The sequence below is a fragment of the Mustela lutreola genome, chromosome 10 (assembly GCF_030435805.1).
Source record: "Mustela lutreola isolate mMusLut2 chromosome 10, mMusLut2.pri, whole genome shotgun sequence".
In the NCBI taxonomy this organism is placed as follows: domain Eukaryota; kingdom Metazoa; phylum Chordata; class Mammalia; order Carnivora; family Mustelidae; genus Mustela; species Mustela lutreola.
Window position 1 is genome coordinate 11,544,019 of NC_081299.1, and position 25,074 is coordinate 11,569,092.

General features: G+C 49.7%; 2 protein-coding genes across 8 annotated transcripts in view; one reads left to right on the top strand and one right to left on the bottom strand.

Moving 5' to 3' along the window:
- Window positions 1-998: 998 nt before the first annotated feature.
- On the top strand, window positions 999-24,215 carry SZRD1 (SUZ RNA binding domain containing 1). 7 transcript variants are annotated; one of them, XM_059135110.1, is made up of 4 exons: window positions 1,004-1,115; window positions 17,708-17,757; window positions 19,502-19,753; window positions 20,988-24,215. In XM_059135110.1, the coding sequence occupies exons 1-4, from the start codon at window positions 1,065-1,067 to the stop codon at window positions 21,088-21,090; spliced, it is 456 nt and encodes a 151-aa protein (XP_058991093.1). In that variant the 5' UTR covers window positions 1,004-1,064; the 3' UTR covers window positions 21,091-24,215. The 7 variants fall into 7 exon arrangements, with proteins under 7 accessions (XP_058991096.1, XP_058991093.1, XP_058991092.1 ...); XM_059135109.1 differs by having other exon boundaries at window positions 1,005-1,115; window positions 19,499-19,753; XM_059135107.1 differs by lacking the exon at window positions 1,004-1,115 and adding an exon at window positions 13,320-13,469 and having other exon boundaries at window positions 19,499-19,753.
- A 556-nt stretch (window positions 24,216-24,771) lies between these two features.
- The window catches only part of SPATA21 (spermatogenesis associated 21), a 32,362-nt gene continuing 32,059 nt past the window's right edge, over window positions 24,772-25,074 (bottom strand). The window contains exon 14 of the mRNA XM_059135106.1: window positions 24,772-24,950. Coding sequence (XP_058991089.1) covers window positions 24,893-24,950 — 58 coding nt within the window. The 3' untranslated portion in view covers window positions 24,772-24,892. The remainder of the gene's footprint in view (window positions 24,951-25,074) is intronic.

Genomic DNA, 25,074 nt, shown 5'->3' on the forward strand with positions numbered 1-25,074 from the left:
CTAGTACTACTATTATCTCTGTTTTTGTACACTCAGGGAAACTGAGGAACAGACACCTTAAGTAACTTCATAAGATCACAGGAGCTTGGGGCGCCTGGGTGGCTCAGCAGGTTAAAGCCGCTGCCTTCGGCTCAGGTCATGATCCCAGAGTTCTGGGATCCAGCCCCGCATCGAGCCCCCCATCGAGCCCCGCATCGAGCCCCGCATAGGGCTCTCTGCTCAGCAGGGAGCCTGCTTCCTGCTCTCTCTCTCTGCCTGCCTCTCCGCCTGCTTGTGATTTCTGTCAAATAAATAAATAAAATCTTAAAAAAAAAAAAAAAAGATCACAGGAGCTTGAGTTGAAAGTGTCAAAGTTGAACTTTAAAGTTGAAGGTCTCTACCACTGCACTGGAGAAAAATGAAACAAGAATATTGTTTAGGGAGATGCGTAAGGAAATGATTATGTATCTGTCGTTAATGACTCAGGAGAACTTTAGTAGTGCTGGTTGTCCAACTCGGGTGCTGGTATTATCAACTAAGGATGTTCTTACTGAGGATACAAAGGAGGGTTAACAGACGCTTGTAATACTGCTTTGTGTGCAGGAAAACTGTAAAAATTTCTCCCCATCACACAAAAATAATGTCTTATGCATCAGCAGGTATTCTTCATTATCTGGTGAGGTATAAAACATTTTCAGAACTTTGAAAAAAGCGTAGTCTGCAGTTTATAAAGATTACGACTCACTTAAAAAAAAAAAAAAGTTTTCAGTAATTGCCTGCCCTTAGAAAAGATGGCTCCAAAGAACACACTCTCCGTACTCAAGACGATGACTTCACAGGGGCTCTCCCATTCACTACGAGAGTCAACACTTGCCCTTAAGAAAAATGGCGACTTTCGGGATCGTCTGCCCTTTCCCAAGATGGCTCTCTCTACGCTAGTGGGCCCCGGCGGGGTGCGTCTTCCGGGCTTGGCAAGGGGCGGGGTCCATTGAGTAAAGCTTTGCGTGCCGGCGCCCGCGACGGAGGCGCGCTTTAGGGCGCAGGCGCGGGGAGGGGGTGGGGGAGGAGGGAAAGCGGCGAGTAAGATGGAAGATGAGGAGGTCGCTGAGAGCTGGGAGGAGGCGGCAGACAGCGGGGTAAGGAGGAGTCGCCGCCGCGGGGCAGGGCCGGGCGGGACCTGGCGTGAGGGGAGCCTCCGGGGAGCGGGCCTGGGGATGGTTCTCCCCAAGGAAAGACCCACACGCCGGGCCGGGGGTGGAGGAGAGGCCCCCGGTCCCTGAGCGCCGTGAAGGCCTCTTAAAGGGGCCGCGTTCCATTTCTCCCTCCCCCTTTGCCCGGTGCGCCTCCCTCCGTACCCCCGACGTGCGCGTCACCCAGGGCGCCCCACCCGCCACCCAGGGGCTCTTTCCTTGACTCCCGCGCCCGCTTGCTCGTCCCGGGGCTCTTTGACCCTTCCTCTCCTGTCGCCGCCCTCCCCCCCGCGCCCGAGTCACCATTTTAAAGTTCATGTGCTCTGATGAGGAGGGACACACCATGTGGGGGCGGGGGGTGCGCGGACCTGGGCGGCATGCGGGGCTCCGGAGAAGAGCTGCGGAGGGCAGGAGAGGAAATTGAGTCGTCTCTGGGCCCCTCCACTCTGCGCTAAAATCCCCTATTGCTTCGCGCCTTCCGCCACGGTGGGCGAGTCTGGGGTTTTTTTCTGTTTCAGTTTTACTGAGAGCCCGTTGCAGGCGGGTCTCCCGGGGACCCCACCGGAACAACCGAAAGCCCGGCGGGCAGCCCCTCTCCCTTGGGAGTCACCCAACGATCTGAGCCCCGGGCGAAGGTCTCGGAGAGTGCTTGCGAATTGTAAAGTGGCCACATTCCTGGGGGAGGGGGGAAGGGGCCGTTCGATTTTTCTTTTGGAGTTTTTGTTTGACTCCCAGAAGCTGTAGGAAAATAGTTTTATCCCAAGCTGGGACAGCCGGAACCAATTCCATTAGGTTTGTGATTAATTTGGGTCTTCTGAGAGTTTGTGGTTCTGTGGTGACCCTCGTGAAGATGGGGAGATGGCCTTTTGGTCTCCCCGTGTTCGTGTCTGTCCAGTGCTGGGCTCGAGTGACAGCCACCTTCAAGGTTTATGTGTTGGGAGTGGAGCTTTGGAGAGCCGAGTGTACCAGGGTAGAACAGGAGCTGGGCGCCCCCCACCTCGTCCCACCCCTCAGTCCCTTTGAGGGTGCTCAGTAGAGCTGGAAGACGCCAAGAAATTGACCCTCGCCGCAGTGGGTGTATCCCTGCGGGAATGTTGAAACTGCTTGGCTTCGAAGTTTTTTCCGGTGGTTCAGCATTTCTTTGACGGTGTTTATGTTTTTCCACGTAGCATAATTAAGGTTTTGAAAATTTATGTCGTTCAGGTGTTTGGTACAGTTCTTATGTGCTGACAGTCTTTCTTGAATTTTGACTTAAGTTAGGAGAAAAATTGAAAGATTTTGTCCGGAGCAGAGCAACAGGTGTCATCTGGGTATTTATTCAACAAACATTTTTTGAGTGTCTCTATGTGCTAGGTACGCAGTGTGTTTAGCTGTGACTTTGTGCCAGAGAATGCAAAAGTTCCGGGTACAGGCATTTATTGCCTACCACTAATATGAGTGTATCATTCAGACACCCTCCTGCAAAGAAAAAGAAGCCTGGCCTGCAATTTGAGTGACTCCGATGATAAGCTGCTTGAGCTTCTTGGCCTTTCTGTGATTTTTCTCACCTGTTTTTAAGGGACATGAGCATTTCATGTTCAGAAGGAAATGATAAGAATGCATGCAGGATTCGGAAATTGGGGATTACTTTTGTTTTTCAGAACGTGTGATTCACTAAGGGATCAGCTAGCCCAGTCCCACATTTTACAGCTGAACGAACCCCAGAGATCTAAGATTTAATTCAAATCTTCCTGATGTTTTCACTATTCTTTCTTGCTTTGCTTCAGTAAAATCCTTTAAAAGTGCCAGGTACAGAGATGGAACCCAGACCTTGCCTTGTTGACATAATGAGTGGTAATTGCCAAAATCCTTGTTTCTTCTCTATCTTTTAATTGAACCATTGACATAACCTGTGGTTATTGTCCTTTTATAAACAAGGAAACTGAGGTTTAGGGAGTAACTTGCCTTGCCCAAGATCACACAGATGTAAGGAGCTGGGATTTGACACCAAGCCTATCTGACTCCAAAGCAGGGTTCAGTCTATAGCATTTTGCTGTCTACCGGGACCTCGAGAAGACTTGGGAGTTGGGCATCACCTTTCTTTTTTAATATGTTTGTTTGGGGCTTATATTTGAAGGCTCTCTTGAATTTGGTTCCCATTTTGAATTTCATGAAGGATTTTGTAGACATGCACTTTTGCAGGAGAGCCAGAGAGGGGGATGAAGCACTATGTCCACATGACTGGGAAACCAATGCATTGTACAAGTCTTTCAGATGTAGCTAGTTGCATAGGTAATGGAAAAAGTTTCAGCTTCTGTTTATCCTGTCTTCCAACTGATACATAGTAATGAGTGTTAAGTACCCACCCTTCCAAAGAAGCAACCTGGATGGCGGGAAGACAAGCAAATGGGGATTGGCTAATTTCTGAAGTGAGCCCTCTAATGTTATATGATCTGAAAGTAGTTCTCACCCTTGAAAGTAGAGGCTTTTGGTGATCCCTGCCCTCAGCACCACAAAAAATTTTTGACATGCTGGAATGTCTTTTTTTTTTTTTAATATTTTATTTATTTATTTGGCAGAGAGAAATGACAAGTAGATGGAGAGGCAGGCAGAGAGAGAGAGAGAGAGAGGGAAGCGGGCTCTCTGCTCAGCAGGGAGCCCGATGCGGGACTCGATCCCAGGACCCTGAGATCATGACCTGAGCCGAAGGCAGCAGCTTAACCCACTGAGCCACCCAGGCGCCCTGGAATGTCTTATATGTCAATACATCTGAGGTCATTTTTTTCTTGCATATCTTCAAAATACTCAATATCAAATGCTGTTGTGTCATTTTAGGGAAGGCTTTGAGAAACACTCCATATGTTCTGCAAATAGACTGCTTTTTGCTTTTAGTATGGTGAACATTGACCTAATACAGAATTGTGCCTTTGCCTGTTTCCTCCCAAGGAGTTCCATCCCCAATCAAAGGACAATTCAAGGAATATGGCTTACATTCCACTAAGGAAATGCTTCTTTCAAAATATACTGCCTTTGGGAGAAATGAAAATGTAAATTGAGTTAATGTTGATTCAAACTCTAAATTCTGTATTTTTCTTAAGCACATTTCAGGGGACAAATAGAGCATTTTGTAATTGGAAGACATCATTGTGCTTCAGGAAAGAAAAATCAGGTCAACAGTTTGCTCAGTTTCTGATAGTTTGAAGCTTTATATATTCACTTACTTAGACTTAAAAAAAAAAAAAAAAAAAGACATGACTGAGTCTGTTTCATAGGTAATGGGCTATCCAATCCTGGGGGAAGATAGATGGTACGCAAATGGAATTGGACTGGTAGTTAATTATAATGCATTGGCAACTTCTCTGATTTCTTTGCATCTAGAAAGTGCTTTTTGTTTTTGGCAAGGGCAAGTTGTGTAGCTAATTGAAAGAAAATGTATCTTAAGTTAAAGGATAACTGGTCTTCTGGACTAGAATTCAAATTTATTTTTACTTTTTTCCCCTCTTTGAGCCTCTAAACATGACCACCCAGCAATGCTGCGTGGCATACAAGTCTACTGTAGGAAGGTGTCAGTAAACACTGGATACTATATACCAGGCACTGGACCCAGTCCAGTGGAGGAGTCAGACGGGAAAGGCAGCACTTTTTTTGGAAGAGGCATAGATGGGGTACCATGGCTGGGATCAGAGACAGCCTTGTAGAGAAGGTGATGATTCAAAGGACACTTGAATTAAGTTGTAGTAAATCTGGGAGGGGTGGGTAGAGTGTAGGGCCAGTGTGCATACAGGCAGCAAGAGAAGAATGTGCTGCATTGGAAGAGCTACAAATACTCAAATACTTCCTTTGGCTGTAGTGTAGGGGGTTGGCAGAGAGGAATGGAAAGAGATGAGGCCCGAGAGGTATGCAGGGACCAGATCAGGAAGGGGGGCCTCGTTGTTTTTGGTTCTGGGGCCCTTGGACTTTGTCCTGAAAGAGAACTTTAAAGGATTTTTTTTTTTTTAAGCAGGGTAGTGACGTAGATTTTAAGAGATAAGAACTTTGATTAACTTCTTATTTATTTTAAAGATTCTATTTATTTATTTGACAGCAATCACAAGTAGGCAGAGAGGCAGGCAGGGAAAGAGGAAGAAGTAGGCTCCCAGCTGATCAGAGAGCCCGATGTGGAGCTCGATCCCAGGACCCTGAGATTGTGACCTGAGCCGAAGGCAGAGGCTTAACCCACTGAGCCACCCAGTCGCCCCAGACTTCTTATTCTTTAGAGAAGAGGCTGTTCTCCCTGAAGCATGGCTTCTACCTCACTTTGAGGTCCTCAGCACTTCCTGTAACTGTTGTCATTATAGAATATTTACAGTGGCTGTGGGTAAGTGGGCAAATAACAGTCATTTTGGAGCTCCCTGGTGCTGATTTCTTTGTCTATCCTTACAGTAAAGAAGGCATTTAAGACTTGTGGTATGAAGCCCAGTCCCGGTGTACTGCTGTGCCTGAAGGAACCACTTCTAAGCTATTCCAGTCTTTCCGGGAAGACTGGGTCCGAAGGACTGTGATGTGTTCAGTGAGGGCTTTCTGTAAAGCAGCTGGCTAGTGTAGACATCATCATGCTGAGCAGTCTGTCCCTGAGATTCTGGAAAAAGATCTGTTTCACTATGATTTCAAAGAAGGTAGGATAATGAGCTTTTCACTCTAACTTCTCAGCTCTTTTCATTGGGCTGCATGGGGGGCCTGTTCCCAGCATGCCCTGGGTGTTTGAGAGCACTGCCATGGTTGCTGTGGGCCAGAAATTCAGGCAGTCACAGACAGGCCTTCTTGCTTTTCCTTACACAACGGGAGAGAACTTAGTGTATCGCTCTGAAGCTTTCAGTAAATGCCTACAAAGAGAAAAGGCACTGCTGTCTCGATCTGATGACTCAAACGTATCCTTGGGGCCAGCCCTTTCTTTCCAGTTTTCACGTTTATACTGCAGTGGCTTCCCTGCCATAATGCCCCTTTCTGGCTGTATCAGGTCGAAGCCTTCACAAGGTATGCTGTGTTCTTTCCTGCACACTTGCCCTACAGGAATAGAAATTTTTTTTTTCTCTTGGGACAGTTACTGACTTGTTGGTTTCCTAGGAGAAGACTGAGTTTAGCTGCTTATAGCTGTGGCCAAAACACAGAATGCATTTTTTTTTTTAAAGTAGTAACCATAGAGATTTCTCTTGCTGAAGTGTTTTTAACTGCTAGCCTCTGCCAAGCATCCTTCTCTTTAACATTCAGTTCTCTGCAGGATGTTCGACGGGAAGATAGAGGTTAAGACCCACACCTCAGAAATTAGCAACACATCCTGACTTTGGCCCTTATGTAGATAAAGACTCTAATCCTGGAGGGTGAGGCATTTCCAAATGTCCTTCCCAGCAAGTCCTCTCCTCCCCACACCCAAAACCCTTGCCCTTATAAAATGAACACAGGAAATAACAGTCATTCCTTTCTAAAAGGAATAATATGTACAGTTGCAGGATAATTATGACGCGAATCTGGAGAGGTCAGGATTGTCACTGCTCTTCCTAGACCTCGAAAGCCAAATTCCCAGCCCTCCATGCGCTGGCTGCCTTGGCTTATGCAGGCATTTGTGACCCTCCAGCTGTCAGTTCTGTTTTTTGCTACCTGGTTGCTTGTCTCACTGGTGAGTGGACTCGGACCATGAGCCCACAGACCCCTTTTGGAAGGGCTTCTTAGATGGTATGTGAAGGACTCACTACAGCCTGGGCAGAGTGCATTTGTATGTTCCTTTCCCCAGTCTGTCTCTGTGACCTAGAGACGTGGAGGTGTTTTTGTTTTTGTTTTTTTTTTAAAGATTTTATTTATTTATTTGACAGAGAGACATCACAAGTAGATGGAGAGGCAGGCAGAGAGAGAGGGAAGCAGGCTCCCTGCTGAGCAGAGAGCCCGATACGGGACTCGATCCCAGGACCCCGAGATCATAACCCCAGCCGAAGGCAGCGGCTCAACCCACTGAGCCACCCAGGCGCCCCTGGAGGTGTTTTTATTCCTAGTGTCCAGGAGAGGAAATCACTTGGTTGATTTGATCTCAGCTTGGCTGTTGGCATCCTGAGCCCACACTGGAGGGAGTGTTCTGGATTGTTTATTTACCTTTGCTTTTCAGCAGATAATTAACTAGTTAAGTGCTTTAGGATATTTAGTTGCTAGTTCCCTTGAGGTGTTGTTACTTGTCTCACCTGGGATTGACCTTTTGCCTCTGTTGATGATGATGAGGCCTGATGATGAGGTACTAAATTTCCATGTCTGAGAAACTCGAATTTGTTTCTTAAGGGCCAAGAGGATGCTGCTGCTCTCCGTTGTAAGACTAAGAATAGTGAACACTGATGGCAAGTGACATACTGGTGGAAACATGGATTATAGGAGGGAAATAACTTTTTAACGTCTGGCCAAGTGAGAAGAGATAAATAAGTTTTGCTCAGATCTCTTGAGAAGATTGAATAACCCCATCTGCTGTCTGAAGGACTCCTGTATCTGTAGTTGCATACTGGCAGCTCTTGGGTATTCAGCCTGTACACTCTTTGGGGTGCACATTGTTTTTTATATATTGAATTCGGATCCCTTTACCTGAGTCTTCCTTGCTCTCTTCTCCTCTCCTCTCTGGAGTCCCCACTTTATGTATTGTGTTACCTCTTGTGTTCTGTCCTGCTTGCTTTATCGGCTTGGCCCTGGAGGCATTGTGTTTGCTGCCCCTGCTTAGTGCCATGATTCTAATTAGCCTTTGATGGTAGTGCCTTTGGGTGTTAGGATAAAACCTGGTGGTGGTGTAGCTGATGGTATAGAGGGGAGGGAAGAATGACTTTGTGCCATTCCCCAGAGTCCAAATGCATATTTCCTTTGGGAGAGGAGCCTTTCTGTCTTCATTTTCAAGGGAGGAAAGAGTAGGACACTCCTGCCAGTTAGTGACCCACTTCCTCCATCTGTGGCAATAACAGAAGTTAGAAGGCTAGGCTAAGGGTTTAGGTGCCAGGTTTGGTTTTGGGGCAGATCACTGCCTATCTTTCTGTCAGCTTCGGTTTCTTCTTTTGTAAACTTAGGTTGATAAAGTCTTGCCTTGCCTGACGGTGAGAGTTGAGTGGAACACAGTAAAGTGTCACACAAAGGCAGGTGTTAGAGCAGAGTGCGATGCCGTCAGCCCTCCAGCCCCTCCAGTGCGCCCTCTGTCTGGGTAGAGAGGAAAGTTCCTGAGACTGGCTGAGAGGTCTCTTATTGCTTCACCCGAGGACTAATACACTCCTTTTTCTATGAGTTGTAGGGAAAAGCAATAATAAGCTTGGAGAAAGGGGAGCCCTGTTAGATTCTACTCACTGTTTTATTCCAAGGACAGGGCTCACCACCATTATTACTCCCACTGCTGCCTGTTCTGCACCTTTAAAGGAAAGGGTTGCATGGATTCCCTCCCATGGAGCCCCTTTGAAGAGGTCCTGGAAGCAGAAGGAAACAGTGTCTCAACATGGCAACTCATAGTTTCTCAGGCTCTCTAGCTTGGGATACATCTAAATTGTAAGGTTTGTCCTCTGCTGAAGAATTAATTCCTTTTGGGAGTTTCTTCACAGATTTAAGCTCCGGACTTCGTTGTGATCTACCACTGCTGTAGTCCTTCCTCAGGTTAATGCACTTGCATTAACCTGACCTGGGGTGCAGGGGAGGCAGGTTGGTGTTCCCCATCAGCCTTTATTCCTGCTTTAGTAGTTCTGTGGCCGCACGCTAGCTAGCTCCTGAACCTTTCAGCTTCCTCCTCTCGAGATTTAGGGATCAGTTTTGTCACTTACTAGTTGAATGGCCTTAGTCAAGTCATTGAACCTCTGCGTGTGTAGCAAGGCTGCTGTCCATCCCTCAGATTGTGCTGAGTATGAGCGGTGGTCAAGGGAGGGAGGGTACCGTGTCTTCCTTACATGAATCTGTGGCAGGTGCTGGGAGAATGCTGCTGCCACCACCATTGCTGAAAAATGCCTACGGCAGCCTTAGCTCTTATTTTTTTTTTTGTTTGTTTGTTTTTTAAATATTTATTTGAGAGAGGGTGTGTACAGGTGGGAGGGAAGGGGCAGAGGGAGAGAGAGAGAGAGTCCCAAGCAAATTCCACACTTGAGTGTAGAGCCTGATATGGGTCTTGATCTCCCAATCCTGAGATCATGACCTGAGCCAAAACCAAGAGTTGGACGCCCAACCAACTGTGCTACCCAGGTGCCCCCTTCACTCTTACTTAGAATATGGACAGTGTTGCTGCCTTTGGACCCACTAGACCCACTTCGGATTCTGGCTCGGCTCCATCATATGCACTGTGGAACCATGCTGAGTTACATTAAACTCTCAGAGTCAGTTTCTAAGTCATTCGTGAAATGGGAATATATCCCTAAAACCCTGCTTCATAGGATGGTTCATGAATTCATGTGTTGGGTACTATTTTAGGCATGGTGGACAACTGTAGAAAATGAAGTTTCTCATAAAGCTTGCTTTCTGTTGGAGGAAGATGGGCAGTAAAGCAGTAATGTTTTCTGCACATACACAATGAAGAAAAGTAAAACAGGGGTAGCTGGGTGCCTCAGTCCTTAATTCAGCGTGTGCCTTCAACTCAGGTCATGATCCCAGGGTTCTGGGATTGAGCGCTCTGCATCAGGCTCCTTGCTCACTGGGAAGCCTGCTTCTCCCTCTCACACTCCCCCTGCTTGTGTTCCCTCTCTCACTATCTCTCTCTCTGTCAAATAAATAAATATTTAAAAATCTCTAAAAAAAAATATGGAGCATAGAAAGTGTCTGGGGTAAGTGTCTTTTGGGGGGGCTGGGGGGGTGGTTAGAGAAGGCCTCTCAACAAGGATAGGCAGAGAGACCTGAAGGAAGTGAGAAGGAAAGTGTGCAGAAGCTGGTGGAAGTGCATTTCAGGCGGAGGGAACAGCACATGCAAAGGCCTTGAGGCTGGAGCATGCTTGTTTTATTTGAGGAATGGTGGAGGCTAATAGTAATTGCAGAGTGGTAAGAGAAGAGGTTAGAAGTTTCAGGGAGCCAGATCCTGTAGACTAGTAGGCCATGGTGGATATGACCTTGAAATAGGAAGCTATGTGAGGGTGTTGAGCAGAGGCTGACTTGGTTTTTAAAAGGATCGTTCTGGCCACTGTGTGTGAAATAAGCTGTAGGGGCAAGAGTAGAAACACAGACTGATGAAAATGCTATTTCAGCTGTCCATTCAAGGGCCGTGGTAATTTGGACCAGGGAGGTCATAGCAGCAGAAGTGTTGAGAAAATTCAGGACATGTTTTGGAAGTAGAACCAAGTTCCACTGATTAGAAGTATGAAGGAGGCATCAGAGATGACTCCAGAGTCTTTGGCCTGATCTGCGAGAAGACTGGAATTTCTGAGATGGGCTAAGTGGAGGGACTATGGGAGAAACAGGCTTGGGTGAGTCAATGAAATCAAGAGTTTGATTTTGGACCTGGTGAGGTTAGGTCCCTTGCAAAATCAAAGTAGGCATGTCGAGTCATCAGTTGTCTATTAGTGTCTATAAAGCTGTGGAGGGGTCCCTGGGGGGGCTCGGTCGGTTAAGCGTTTGCCTTCAACTTGGATCATGATTCCAGAGTCCCCGGATTGAGTCCCACCTCTGGCGGCCTGCTTAGCGGGGAGTCTGCTTTTCCCCCCTGCTCGTGCGCACTCCCTCTCTCAAATAAATAAATAAAATCTAAAAAGTAGGGGGGAAAAAAAGGCTGTGGAAGTAGATGAGATCACTGAATAAGCCAGTGGAGTTACAGAAGAGGAGAGGTGCGAACTCTCCAACCTCTAGGGATCTAGAGAGGAAGAGGAGCCTGTCCTGTTGCAAAAGAAATCAAATATGGGGTAAGAGAGAAGCTACCAGGGAGGTAGGAGGAGACTGGGAGGCTGGTCTAGAAGATGGGGCACCATCTTCAGGAGGGGCATATGGGTGGCTCAGTCAGTTGAGTGTGCAACTCTTGATTTCCGCTCCGGTCATGATCTTAGGCTTGTGGGATTGAACCCCCTGTCAGGTTCTGTGTTTCCCATGGAGACTGCTTGGGGTTCTCTCCCTCTGCCCCTCCCTTCCTCCCTGTCTAAAGAAAAAGGAAGGAAGGAAGGACGGACGGACAGACATGCCTTAAGGAGGGAGTTTTGAGCAGTGTTGGACGAGGCTGGGAGGTTGAGTGAAGTGAGGATGTAGAATTTACCGTGGAATTTGGCAGCAGTGGAGGTCACTGGTGACTCCAGCAACAGCAGTTTCAGAGCTGGTTTGACTCGAGGTGGTGAGTGTTACTCAGAGCCGGGCCTGGGCCAGACATTGGGCCCTGGGTAAGCGCTCGTTGCTGTCCTGCCAAAATGAAGGGACGCACCAGAGGAGGTTTTGCACAGCGTCAACAGCATGCCCCTTGGGTACCTAAGGCATTCGGTTGCTAGTTGCTGAAAGATTAAATGTGTAGCAGAGGGCACCTGGGTGACTCAGTTAAAGCACCTGCCTTCTGTTTGGGTCATGATCTCAGAGTCCTGGGATCAAGCCCTGCGTTGGGCTCCCTGCTCAGCGGGTAGCCTTTCCCTCTTTCCCACTAACCCTGGTTGTGCCTGCGAGCACACACACTTTCTCTCTCTCTATCAAATGAATAGATGGAATCGTTGGGAAAAGAAAAAAAAAAATTGTGTACCAGAGATAGATACATCTTATTTTAAGATTAGAATTCTGAGACTCAAAAGTTAGCTCTCAAGCAGTGTTGCCCAGGGACGTACCATGCAAGCAGCACATAAGTAACTTAAAACTTTCTCAAAGCCACATTTACGAGACCAGTGCTCTAACCCCTGAGCTACGGAGCCTCTCAAAGCCACATTTAAAAAGTGGAAAGAGGGCGCCTGGGTGGCTCAGTGGGTTAAGCCGCTGCCTTCGGCTCAGGTCATGATCTCAGGGTTCTGGGATCGAGCCCCGCATCGGGCTCTCTGCTCAGCAGGCAGCCTTGCTCCCCCTCTCTCTCTGCCTGTCTCTCTGCCTATTGTGATCGCTCTCTATCAAATAAATAAATAAAATCTTAAAAAAAAATTTTTTTTAAGTGGAAAGAAATAGGTGGGATTAACTTTATTTTTTAAAGTTTTATTTATTTAAGTAATCTTTACAACCAGTGGGCATGGGAGTGTGGGGGGAGGGGGGTTCAAACTCAACAACCCTGAGATCAAGAGGTGCATGCTCTACCTGCTGAGTCAGCCAGGTGCCCCTAATTTTAATATTTTAAATACTAAAATTGCAGTATCTCCCAAATAGTATCATGTCAGCATGTAATCAATCCTGATAATAGGTTAACAAGCTATTTTACACTATTTTTGGACCAAGTCTGGGAAACCTGCTGTGAATTTGGTGTTTACAGTACAGCTCAGTTGGGATTGGCCATGTGTGGTGGCCACAGGACTGGGTGGTGTAGCTGGAAAGTGTGCCCAATTTGGGGTAGCTATACAAGACCAGACGAGCCTGTGGGACATCATGGGTCACAAAGAGTCCAAAACCAGTCATTACAGAATTTGAGAGGAAGGTCAGAAAATGTCACCTTCTGAAATGGAAACTGACAGAGAGAAGCAAATTATCTGAGAAGAGTCACTTAAATAGTAACTTCTGCGGATAAAAAGAGATTATTTCTTAACCTGAGCCAGGAATCTCCATTTGATACAAGATTTCTGAAATCTTAGGACTTGTGTTGATTGTGTTGGTGACCAGGGATCCTAGTTACCAGGGGAGGGACGCACTGGTGGAGCCGGATAGTTCTGTCCCTGGCACTCTTGCTGGCGGACAGCAGAAGGTCAGGCATCAGAAAGGGGAGGACACCCCCTCCACCCCATAGTGTAGCAGAGCCGGATTTGGGTTTGTGCACTCTGTCTCTTCTGAGTTGGGCTAGTTGAATTGGTCCCCCTGGGCTTCCCCACCCCTAGGTAAACTAGCAAAGTCTGCTTCTTCAATATTCCGTTCTGCAGTACGGCTGTGGCTGATGCTGTTACTTCCTGGATTTTGCCCGGAGCCCGGAGCAGCCCAGTCCCTGCTCTCCTTTGCCTTTCTGCCCCTCCTCTCCACTTCCTACCTTTGTTTTTTCCTTCCTCATCCACCTCTTACTCCTAACCTGCCTCCCCTTAAAGATTCATCCCTAACCTCTTTGTCTCCTTTGATCCTTTTGAAGACGGGGACTCTAACAAAATGGGCTGGGATGTCCCCTTCCCTGGTGTGCCTCCATCCCCCAGCTTTCTGTGGGGGCTCACAAAGACCGTCATTGCAAGGGCAAGGGCAAGAGCAAGGGCGGCAGCAGCCAGTGATGCTGTGCTGCTTCCTCAGGTGAGTGGAATTTGCAGATGTTGCTTCATTGCATCTGACTTCGTTCAGCTTGTCACCCAGGCCTCTCCCATAAGGGACCTGCCCTGTCCAGACTGCCTGGCTCCCCATTATGGTTTTCGTGACCTTCTGCCTCTATGCCTTCCACCTGGTTTTGCTTGTTCTCTCAGACCAAGAAGGGTGTACTTCATTTTTGTAGAGATGTAGCCCCACAGGGCAAGTGATACCCGTTATCGTTAGTCACAGCAGAGCTTTTGTTTAGGTTTTGACCCAAAGAGGAGACCACACCACTCAGCAGAGCACAGGGCATCATCTTCTGGAGTCTGCTCAGTGCTACGTGACCAAAAATAGCCTTTCCAGGAATAGTCGCGGGGTCAGACTTTCCTTAGCACCCCCTCTGGGATGCTTCTGTCCTAACACGTGCTCGTGTCCTGGTGAGCCATGGTCACTCCGAGAAGTCGTAGAGTGAGCAGCTTATATGTGTATTCCTTTCACTACGTGTGGTGTTTAGGCCTCTGACACACAAGTCTTGACCGTGGACCAGGGTTCTGTTCATCCTTATGAAAAGAGAAGTTGCCTTCAGGTGATAAGATTTCTTGTCAGGGCCCACATCTAGATGCTTCCTCACACAGTGTTCTGAGGCCTGTGTAATTCCACTGAGCTACTGCATCTCTGGAGGAGACAGGCATTCTCCTTATAGTGTACCCTGTGGGAAGGTTTTGGCTTGGTGCAGCTCTCGGAGCATGAGACTGACAGCAGACTGATCGCAAGTCCTTGTCCAAAAAGAGAATGGACTGACTCATGATACCTGGACAGACTCCAGAGGGAGCTGCTCTCTCCGTTTGCTGGCAGGGTACCCCCTCTTAGCGGGGCTAGCTCTGGGCACACTGGTGTCCAGCTGGCCATCTGGACGTAGTCAGGGTCAGCTTTCTCCTGAAGCTGTTGCATTTCCATCTTGTTCTCTAATCTGATGGAAGAATTCCTGCTCGGCTCTGATAAGCCATCCTGCCTGGTGTGATGGTGTGTGAGGGAGTTTGATGGGAGTGCGCGGGCGCGGTGTGGCGTTCAGAGGACACGAGGAAGAGAAGATCGGGATCTAATGGCTTTACTATCTCCAGGGGTTTGAGCATCTTGGTGGGGAGTTGCTGGCATCAGAGAGGGCCTCAAAAGATCTCAATTCTTGGGCTGCCTCTGTGGTTTACTGTGTGACGTCGGGTTGGTTTCTTAACCTCCCAGAGCCACAGAAGACGATAAAAGCTCTTTGTCTGTTAGGGGTGGTGGGAACAGAAAATGAGTGTCGTGGAAGCGCACTGACAGCCGTAAAGCTTTATACTGATGTGAGTCATTACTTTTAGAGCCAGCCATTTACATTACATGGCAGGTATGTCTACCTTGGGGACAGAGGCCCATTTATTCAGGCATGGTCCGTAGTGCCATCTTGAAGGGCTTTTCTCTATCCCGTCTCCATCTGCTGGGCCTGGGCAAATTCTCTATCTTCCCTGAGGCCCTACAGAAAGAAGGAAGCAGTTTGCTCTCCTGAGAAAAGCCTGGTTGGGACATCTCACATTCAGCTAAAGTAATATGTATTTTAACACAATTTTTTTTTTAAAAATGGACTCCTATTAAAAAATAGTCCATTAAAAAATGGACTCCTATATTAAGCTGTTTGCCTGTATGCCTTATTTGGCCCTCATAGTGATATGAAAGTGAGAATTCATGAAATAAAATTTAAAAAGGTAAGCTTTCCCATAAAATCTTGAATTCGTTTTTTCCTAAAATAGGAGCTCTGGCCTCTCAGCCAAGGCTCTGATGCATGTCTGTGTCCTGCAGCCGGCGCAGTGCCCTGCGGCGCCTCTCAGCTCCTTTAGTTCCCCACTGTGCTCCCTGCGAAAGGAGTTTGGGTTACTTGCCCGGCCCCTGGAGGCACTTGGTTCTGACCCTGTTTGAGGGCCTCTAAATTCCACAGATCTTAAACCTTGCATTTATGGTGGAGAAACTTGAGTAGGAAGTATCATTTGCAGATGGGAACAAAATGATACTGTGTGGAAATTTCAAACTGTAAGTTATTTGTGGAAAGCCTTGGAAAGCCCTTACATGGTAACAGGCTTAATATGAGACATAGTATCTACTCAGGCCACAACACTGGTAGTAATAAAAAAAATTTTTTTAAAGAATTACAATTCCGATATAGACAGTGCTGTGGGCCTAGATTCTCCCTGCCTGCCAATCATTTCCCAGAAGCCATCCAGGTCATTCCCATGCTCTTGGTCCTCAAACAGTTGTTGAATGCCAGCGTATGTCCTAAGCGTGAGTGAGAGGTCTTCTATCTGGTGGCTCCTGGCCCCTCCACAGAGTTAATGGGACCCTCAGAACACAGTCTGTTGTGCTTGCCCCTAAATATATGTGGGGTAAGTCATAAAAACAATGTTAAACACAACTCAGCACCAGGCAGAATGAATGTCAGTGTCAGACTGGATTGAAATCTAGCTCTGTACAGTGAGTCAAGCTTCATATTGTTTACAGGAGACAAAAACAAGAAGAGGGAAAGATGAGAAGGAAAAGAGAGAAACATACTCCGGGGAGTAGTAACCAAAAGAAAAACAGGTGCAGCTTTATTCATGTTAAATAATAGATTTTAAGGCAAAGAAGATCATTTCATAATGATGAACAAGGTAATTTACCTTGGATGGCTTCTGGGAAATGATTGGCAGGCAGGGAGAATCTAGGCCCACAGCACAAATAATCTCTGATTCTTTGCCTAGTGGGTAGCCCTAACAAGTGAGTAAGGATGGAGAGGTTCTGAACGCTCGAGTCAACCAGCGTGACCTGTACTTACCAACCGGAGAATAGTCATTTGCAGGACATTTGGAACATTACCCAAAACTGGCTACCACCCGGCCTTGAGGTGGGTCTCAGCAAATTTCAAAGACTTTACTGGCAGTTAAGGAAGTGATTCTTCACATTTTGCAAGTTCTAGACTCCTTTGAAAATCCCATACGTCCCGTAGGTCAAGATTGTTGGCTTCAACACTGCTGACATTTGGGGCTAGGTGACACTGCCGTGGGGCTGTTCTGTACATTATAGGATTTTCACAGCATAGCGTCCCTGGACTCTACCCACTGGTTGCCAGTAGCACCTCCTCTCTGGCAGGGACAACCGAAAACATCTCCAGACATCGCTAAATGTCCCCTAGTGGGCAAAGCCAGTCCTGCTTTAGAACCACTATAAGAGTTCTTTTCTTCAGAGAAATAATAGTTTTTCATACACTTTTTCCTACTCCAGTAGCTAAATGGTCTTGCCCTCACTGAGGACAGCTGAGTGGAATGTTTTGTAGGAAAAGGTAGTGGGGCAGCCAAGGAGCCGGAAGGTTTGGTCTTTGTCCACGCACAGCCTCCCCCGTCCAGCGTGTGGACGCTTGTGTACAGGCTGTGGGAACACCTCAGAGTTCCCGGTGCCGAGGGCATGAGGGATCACTGCCATCCAGTTTCACGGATGTTAGGCTTCTGTTTTGTTCTAGACCTTTGGCTAGGCGCCAGTCCCAGAGTCCAAGTCCATAACAGTGGGGAGAAGAGGCTGGAAAATATGTGATACCTGTGGTCATGAAGGACTGGGAAAGGGAGAGCTTAATGTCTGAGAAGCAGGTGAGGAACTACGTGCGGGGCCAGGGAGGACTTCACCACGCAAAGGCTGATGTCAATGTGGAGTTCGCAGGGTCAGTGGAGGTTTGCAAAGGGGAGGCCACTGCAGGCAGGTTGATCGGCATGCAGAGTTCTTCCGGGGCTTAGGGACAGCCGAGCTTCACAGTGATGTAAAACAGGAGCAGAAGACAAAGGAAGCTAGGGGGCGAGGCGGGCTCAGGAGCTTGGACTTGATCTGGCAAGCAGTTGAGGGGTTTTAGTGGGGAAGTGACACAACCAGATTTTTGTGTAGAGAGGTGATTTGAGTGGCTCTGTAAAGGACAGATGGCAGGCCAGGAGATGAGTTGGAAGCTCTACAAAGAACCCAGCTGCATGACGAGGTCTAGAACTGTCAACGTGGCCATGGGGATGGAGGAAGATGAACCCTCAGGGAGTCAGGTTCCCAAACCCAAGTCTAGTAAAGGGAGGTCTGCATCCATTACCTCAAAGGGCACAGTAACGCCCCTGCTCAGAGGACACCATCCTTAGCTCTGAAAATAAAGACATAAGTTTTTATCTAAGAGAGATTTTTTTCCACTTTTTATATACATTTTTTTCCTCTAGGAAATAGACAGACGGTTGGAAAAAAAACTGAAGATCACACAAAAGGAGAGGTAAGGCTGCTGTCTGGTCTGAGGGCTCACGCTCTCTGCCAGTTGAGGCTGGGCAGTCAGTGGTGTTCTCCAGGTGGCCGTTAGGGTTCCAGGGCAGGCTCCCGAGCATGTCCCTCCAGGATATGGTGGCTTGAGGCTTTGAGAGTGAGGCTCGACTGTCGCATCTGCCTTCTAACTTAGTGGGTACGCGGTGTGAGGTGGTTTGGTGGAAAGTGGGGAGGTGACATGTCAGAAAACGTGGGTTTTAGGTCTGGCTCTGTTCTAATTGCTCCGAGGTTTGGGACAAGTGGTTTTCCCCTCTGGACATGAGTTTCTTTCTCTGTGACATAAAGAGGTTGGACAGATGATTTCTCTGGGCCTTCCATGACGTGGTGGCTGAGGGCATTACGGGGGTATTCTGGAAGAAAAGATTCTCAGTTCTCAAAGGCCGTTTTAAGGATATTTTCCCAGACAGAGGAGAAAGTGGGTTTCAGAGCAGGTGAAAGTTAACCTCAGCCGTCTGACTTTGGACTTAGGTAACCTGTGGGCTTCCCACAGGGACAGGGAAGGGAGGAGGAGAAGACCTCTCTGGACTTGGCTTACCATTCCCCAGGGGTGCCAGGGTGCCCTGCCTGCCCGCTAGTTTCCTGGCTCCCTGCCTCTGATCAGGTGGCCGGCTCCTTGTCTGTCTGCTCGTCTCAGCAACTGCACTGATGTCTGGTTACAGTCCCCTTGGCACGCCATTCCTGTCCTGCGCAGGACTTGTTCCAGGTCCCCTGGCGGCAGCTGAGTTCCTCTAGCCCCTTCCCTTCCTGACAACCATGGCTCTGAAAACAGGCCCTTATAGGCTGTTGGGTTCTGAAGAGAAGCTAGTTTGGGCTGCTCTGGGGAGGGTCTTTGTGGCTGCTGAAGGTCCATCATTCCTGCCTGGATCCCTTTTTCCCTTTGGCTTTTGTTTCTCTCCCTTCCTGTGTGGTTTTCCACCTCTCCTTATGGACACGTTGCCCGGTGTGCACATCCACCAGCCTTGGACAATGCTTCTCCTCTGAGCACTGCCAAGCACTGTTTCTAGGATTGTCCTCTACCCAGCCCCGCCGCGTCCCGCATCCCAGGGAGCCATGGTGAGGGAGGTGTCTCTGCTCAGAAGCTCTTCTGAAGAGATCACCCAGTTGTCTGGTGTAGCTTGTCTCGGGGAGGCCCTGGTCACTTGCCGAAGGCTGAGGCAGTTTGGTAAATCCTGTCTTGGTGCCAGGCAGGGATGGTGGAGTGGGCTCCTTTGTAGTGTTTGACTGGCGTGAGCACATGTGGTGGAAGGCCATGGCTGGCGTGAACACTTCGCTGACCCTGCGCTAAGGGGCTCCCACCACACCAGCCTGTTATCTACTCTGCTCTGTGTAGGGAAGTTGGGATTTTAACTGATGTCTTTGGAATCTGGGCATAAATATTTTGCCACAGGGGCCAAACAGTGGTTGACGTGACTGTGAACCTGGGGATAGAAGTCCCAGAATGAGGTGCTGTTCCAGCCCCCCTTTGCCTGGGGTTAGGTCTGAGGAGCAGACCTGAGGACCTCGTGAGCTTATGGCAAGGTGGCTCTTTTGAGAAATCCCTCTTAAGGAGTGAGAGTTTTGCTGTCTGGTCAGAGGCCAGAGAATAACAGATAGAATTAGGAGGAGGGAGGGAAAAGCGGGGGTGGGTGAGGGACACAGATGGGTCCTCTGTAGTCAAGGGCAGGACTTGTGAAGCTGTATTTGCTCTTTGTCAGCAGGAAATCCAAATCTCCTCCCAAAGTGCCCATTGTGATTCAGGACGATAGCCTTCCCACGGGGCCCCCTCCACAGATCCGCATCCTCAAGAGGCCCACCAGCAACGGTGTGGTCAGCAGCCCCAACTCCACCAGCAGGCCAGCCCTTCCTGTCAAGTCCCTAGCGCAGCGGGAGGCAGAGTACGCCGAGGCCCGGAAGCGGATCCTGGGCAGTGCCAGCCCTGAGGAGGAACAAGAGAAACCCATCCTCGACAGGTGAGTGTAGCTGGCGGGGCTCACCAGCAACCACTCTGCCCGGCCGGCAGAGTGGTGAGAAGCAGGCAGAATCGGGTCTGGAACGTGGCAGCTCCAGCTGCCAAGCCTGACCTGGTGGGCAAGCTCAGGGTCTGCTCCGTTGGCTCAGGACTGCAAGCTTTGAGGTCATGGCTTCCTGCTCAGCCCCCTCTGCAGTTGTGGGCACGGGCGGGTTGCGGGGTCGGGGGGAGGCAGCGTGGCACAAAGGTTAGAGGCACAGACTCTGAGTCAGAACCTGCCATTTCCTTCCACTTCCGGCTGCCTAACCTCTCTGCACCCTGTCGCCTCATCTGTGGAGGAAATGGGATAACCAGAGAACCTCCCTTGTCAGCTCGTTGTACAAATAAATGAGTATAGTGTTCTGAGAACCCCACCTAGCACAGCGGATGGCACCCCACGACGTGCTTAGATGTTATCTTCCAGGTTTCATAATAGCTCTCTGTGATGTTTGGTGAACTTTCTAAATCCTTTTTTGTTCCCAGCATTTTTTTTTTTCCCTCTGCAGTCCTAGAAGTTGCATTATGTAAATTTGTCAGCTCCTGCTAAAGTGGTATTTGTTAAAACAACCTCTTTCTGACTTTGAGAGGCCTCCTTGGGATTGCTATTCTGGGACTTAAACTAATCTATATACCTTCTTCCTGTCCCCTCATTCATTCGATAGACTCCCGTTCTCCTCCAAGCCTTCACTTGGCGACAGAAAAGGTCTCTCTCCTTATACTCTTCCATGTTAATGTGAGTCAGCCATTAACCACATGATTTGAAGAGAAGCAGGAGGGCAGCCATAGCTGGTGCCTGGTCCCTCTACTGAGTTCTTGGTTAGGAGTTTTCCTTTGCCTGAGACCCTGAAGGGTCATGCCACATAGTTCTGTGGAGGCTGAGCTGTCCGTGGTTATGACCTCAGGACAAGATGGGCCCGTGAGCACCAGCACCCCCCCCACTCCCCCCACCCCCGCCCTCTAGATTCAGGGGAAGAGCGTGGCCACTGCTCAAGGTGAACACAGATCACCTGCCCCATGTGCCCACGGGGACTTCCCAGCTTGCAGATTTCCCGAGTCCGCTTGTCAGAGAGGGAGTCAGAGTTGGCTGACAGCTACTTTGCCTTCTGCCCTAGCTGCAGTTTTAAGATTTGGTTTTAAGAGTTGGGGACCTCTTTTATGTCCTTTTTCAGGCCTCCCTCTGATCTTTTTCTCTTCAGGCCTACCAGGATCTCCCAACCCGAGGACAGCAGGCAGCCCAATAATGTGATCAGACAGCCTTTGGGTCCAGATGGGTCACAGGGCTTCAAACAGCGCAGATAAATGCGTGCCGGGAAGGATGCTGCCGCCGCCGCTGCCGCCATCACCGCCTCTTGGGTCGTCCGCCACGGGTCGCACTGCCGTGGCAGACAGCTGGACTTGAGCAGAGGGAACGACCTGACTTACTTGCACTGTGATCCCCTTTGCTCCGCCCACTGTGACCTTGAACCCCATGCACTGTGACCTCCCTCCTTCCCCCCCTCTTCCCACTGTGATTGGCACGTCTACAAGGGCTGTCCCAAGTCAATGGAAAGGGAAAGGGTGGGGGTCAGGGGAGGGTTGGGGGGACCCACGAAGGACTCAGAGTAGAGAGTCAGACAGTGCCACTTGGCCACTTGGGGTAAAGCCAGTGCCAGCAATAACAGTTTATCATGCTCATTAATTTGGGATTTCAACACACAGATGAGAACTCCCGTCCACCCACCCTCAAGTGCATGTCTTCATCACTTAAAAGCAAGTTCCATTTGAAAATATCCTTTCTTTTTTTTTTTCTCCTTCCTATTTTTGTTTGTTTATACAAATACCTGATTTGCAAGAAAAAGTGCATGGGAGGGGTTTTAGCAGTTTAATGAATTTTTAATTGAGAAAGGGTAGTTTGGTAGTCTACTTAAAAATGTTTCTAGGAAATTCACTAGAAACATTAACCAATAGGACTTTGGTGAGCTTAGCTTCTGTATTCCTACTGCCGCCCAGAAAAGGGGCAGGGCTCTGCAGCCCCCAGGACAGATGAGCACCCCATGCCTATACCTCCCTCCCTCAGCTAAGTCCCAGGGCATCTTGGCCCTACCTGGAGACTGAGCTAGCTCTACAGGCTCAGAGAGCCTGGGGAGGGTGCCAACCCCACCTCTAGTATTTTGGGAAGATAGGGGAAGTGAACAGACTTCCCTTTCCCATCCCCCTCAGGGTGGCTCCCCTGCCAGCCAGGCTTGCTCCCTCTCGAAGAGAGCAGGGAGTGAGATGCACTCCGGGCTTAGAAGCAAGGGATGTGAGACTTGCTCAGTGTTTTGCTCTTAGCCCGAGTAGAGCCAGGAGAAAGTGGCTGCAGGACCCTGAGCCTCCTGCCCAGTGTGCACAGAAGGCGGCTGGATCTTCCCACTCCAGCGAGGCCTGAGCTCTGAGAGGTCTGTGGGCACCGTCTCTGTTGATGGCGCCAGCTCGGTAACCACGCCTGGTACATTTCCTTCGTGAAGTCATTACCTTGGGAGCCAACCATTCTGAATACATTTGGGAAAAGGCAAGCTGTGCATTGCAAAGATGGGTGGTGACAGATTGGTTCCCCATAGACCCAGGCTACCCTTCACCCATTTTTCCAGAGCGAGGGCCTGGAATGAAGGCAGTTTCCTCTCTGTCTCTAGAGCCTAGAGTTTTGCTTTGGCTCTTTAAGGTGGAAGAGGCTAAGGGCAACTGCCTAGAGCAGCTGTGCGTGTGTGTGTGTTTGTGTGTGTGTGTACAATCGGGGTCCTCTCAGGCTCTCTGGTCTCTTCTCTTGCACTGCGCCTTATCCCTCAGCCAGCCAGATAGCCTCCCCACTCAGTGGATGAGTTAGGGAGTGTGTGATAGGACATTTTGTGATTCGGGCAGCTAGTGGCCAAGGTGACAAGCTAGGTTTTGCGGGCTTACTCCACCTTTGGCTCACCTGGCTCTCAGCCTTGCCCTGTGAGAACGTTGGCCCAGCAAGCCATGTCACTGCATCTCCCACTGCGGAGGAAGGGCCAGCTGCCAGCTGAATCAGCGACTCGTCCGTAGCACAGCTTTGTGACGGTGAGCAGCCAGGAGACTGTGCGTGTGGAGAGCTGGAGCCGAGCTTCGGTCATGGAGAAGGCCCGGGCTGTTGCGTGTTGCCCACTGGCTGTTGTGACGGGGATGACCCCCAGGACTGGGCAAGGAAGAAGGTTGGCTGCTGTCTTTATAGTTCCACTGCCCCGACCAAGTTTCCTCCTTTTTGCTGTACAGTGTCTAGCCCTCATGTAATAGTGGTTTCTGGCCCGATGACACTGTCCTTTCAGTTGGAGAGGGGTACAGAGGTAGGCCAGGTGGCATGGCCAGGAGTACTGATTGCTCAGCCATCGGGACCACCTGCTCTTTCCCCCTCCCCTAGTGGGAGCCGAAGGGAAGGCCAGCTGATGGGTGTCTGCGGATTGAGGATGTAGTAGGGACTGATGTTCCCACCTCCCTTGGGCCAAAGATGGGGCTTTGCCCGCTGTGTGCCTGCCACCACCCACCAGCAGTTGTACCCTTGGCTTCCCAGATGGAGAGGTGGCAGGCAAAATTTTAAAAAGAAAGAAAAGAAAAATGAAAACAAGGAACGGTATTGTGTTGGGGGGAGGTGGGAGGGAAGTTGGGAGAATGGTTTGGATTTTGTGTGTGTGGGGTTTTTTGTTTGTTTGTTGTTGGTTTTTTTTGGGGGGGGGTAGTTGTCTGTAACTTTCCTTAAGTGCTTCTTCTATTTCTTTTTCTTTTTTTTTTTTTTAAAGTAAGCTGCAGGCTTTGGCTTGGAAAACCCCAGGGGGCCGGGGGGGCAGAAACCTGAGGCTGCTGCCCCTTTATCTGCCTTCATGGTACTGTCCCCTTCCCCCAGCTCCTCCCTGACCCCATGAGCCAGGCCTCAGACCTTCCAGCTAACCGCTTCCCATGAGCCACTACTCTGATGTCAGCCTATAACCAAAGGAGCTGGGGGTCCAGGCCTGGTGACCAACCCTTCTCAGCCCACTCAATCAGGGTGCTCCCCACCTGCAGGCAGGAGGCAACACCCGATCTGCTACCATCAGCCCCTTCCAGAGCCCACTGCCCCGCCCTGCCCTGTCCAGCCCAGCCATACCCTGCTCTGCCCCATGTGGGGATGCTCTGCTCAGGGATGGGCCGGCAGGGCTGCCCCAGCCTCCCTGGTAAGCAGAGACTCTGGAAACCTCTAGGGTCCTGTTTCCTGGTCGTGTGATCCCCAGGGTGCACATGGGCCCCTTGGGTGTCTGAACAGAAGGGCATGGGAGGGAGGGCCGCACCCCTGCAGTCCTGCTCTGCTGGTCTAGCGGGCAGCTGCCTACCCCACCCCACCCCGCACCGCGGGCTCCTGAGTCGGCAGATTAAGCATTTTATAAATTGTATTTTAAATACATGTTTTAAACTTGTCAGAGCCTTGTCCTCATTTCAGTCCCTGGCCTCCTGTCCTCTTGCTGTGCCTGCTTGTTGAACCACTGGGGGAGCTACCTCTGCTCCATCCCAGGGAGGAGCTCTCTCTCTGTTAGAGAAATAGGCCTGGGGTGGTGTGTGGGTTGGGGGACAAAGACCCACACAACCTTAGGTTCCAAGAGAAGGGCCCCCATGGGTCCTGGGCTCTTCGGGTGAGAGTATGGCTGACACCCCCTTCTGCCCTTCTGCAGGGTCGGTCTGCTCCTTTTAGGGCCCAGAATCTTTCCTATCATTCCCTTCGAGCAATTGGAGAGAGATGCTCTCTGCCCTTGGGGGAGACTCAACGGAAGAGAGTCCCAGCTCTGTGCTTTGAGAATGCGTAGAAAGTCAAGATTTTGCCCCCAGCGTCGCTCTAGCGGGAGCCCCAACCCTGGCAGGGTTTCAGGGTGTGTCTTGCTTCGGGGTTTCCTAAGCCTATGGGAGACAGGGGCCCTGCACTCTGAGAGCCAGGTGGAAGGGTGAAAACCTGGGGGCCTTCCCAGCACTGGACACAGAGGCCAAGGCTCTTGGTGTTTATTGGCTTACCAGGCCACAAAAGCAAAATCCAGCAGCAATACCGGCCTAAGAACCTGTCCGCCTGCAGGTCCTGAATGGCTGCCCCGAGTCGGGACTCCAGAGGTCAGTGGGTTCGAGCTGGCACAGAACTGAGCCACTTGCAGCTCTCAGAGCCGTGTTCCCTAAGGTGAGAAGTGAGGGGGGGGGGTAAGAAATGAGCCATTCCCAAGTGCCCCAGGGGAGAGGTGGCTTCCCTGGGATGCAATGGAGCCAGGCTGGTGGGCTGGGGGGCCTGAGCGCAAGTCC

Coding starts and splice junctions, on each gene's coding strand:
- SZRD1 (XM_059135107.1), top strand. CDS start 13,335: ATGGGCTGGGATGTCCCCTTCCCTGGTGTGCCTCCATCCCCCAGCTTT. Junction 13,470..17,707: donor ATGCTGTGCTGCTTCCTCAG/GTGAGTGGAATT, acceptor TTTTTCCTCTAG/GAAATAGACAGACGGTTGGA. Junction 17,758..19,498: donor AAGATCACACAAAAGGAGAG/GTAAGGCTGCTG, acceptor GCTCTTTGTCAG/CAGGAAATCCAAATCTCCTC.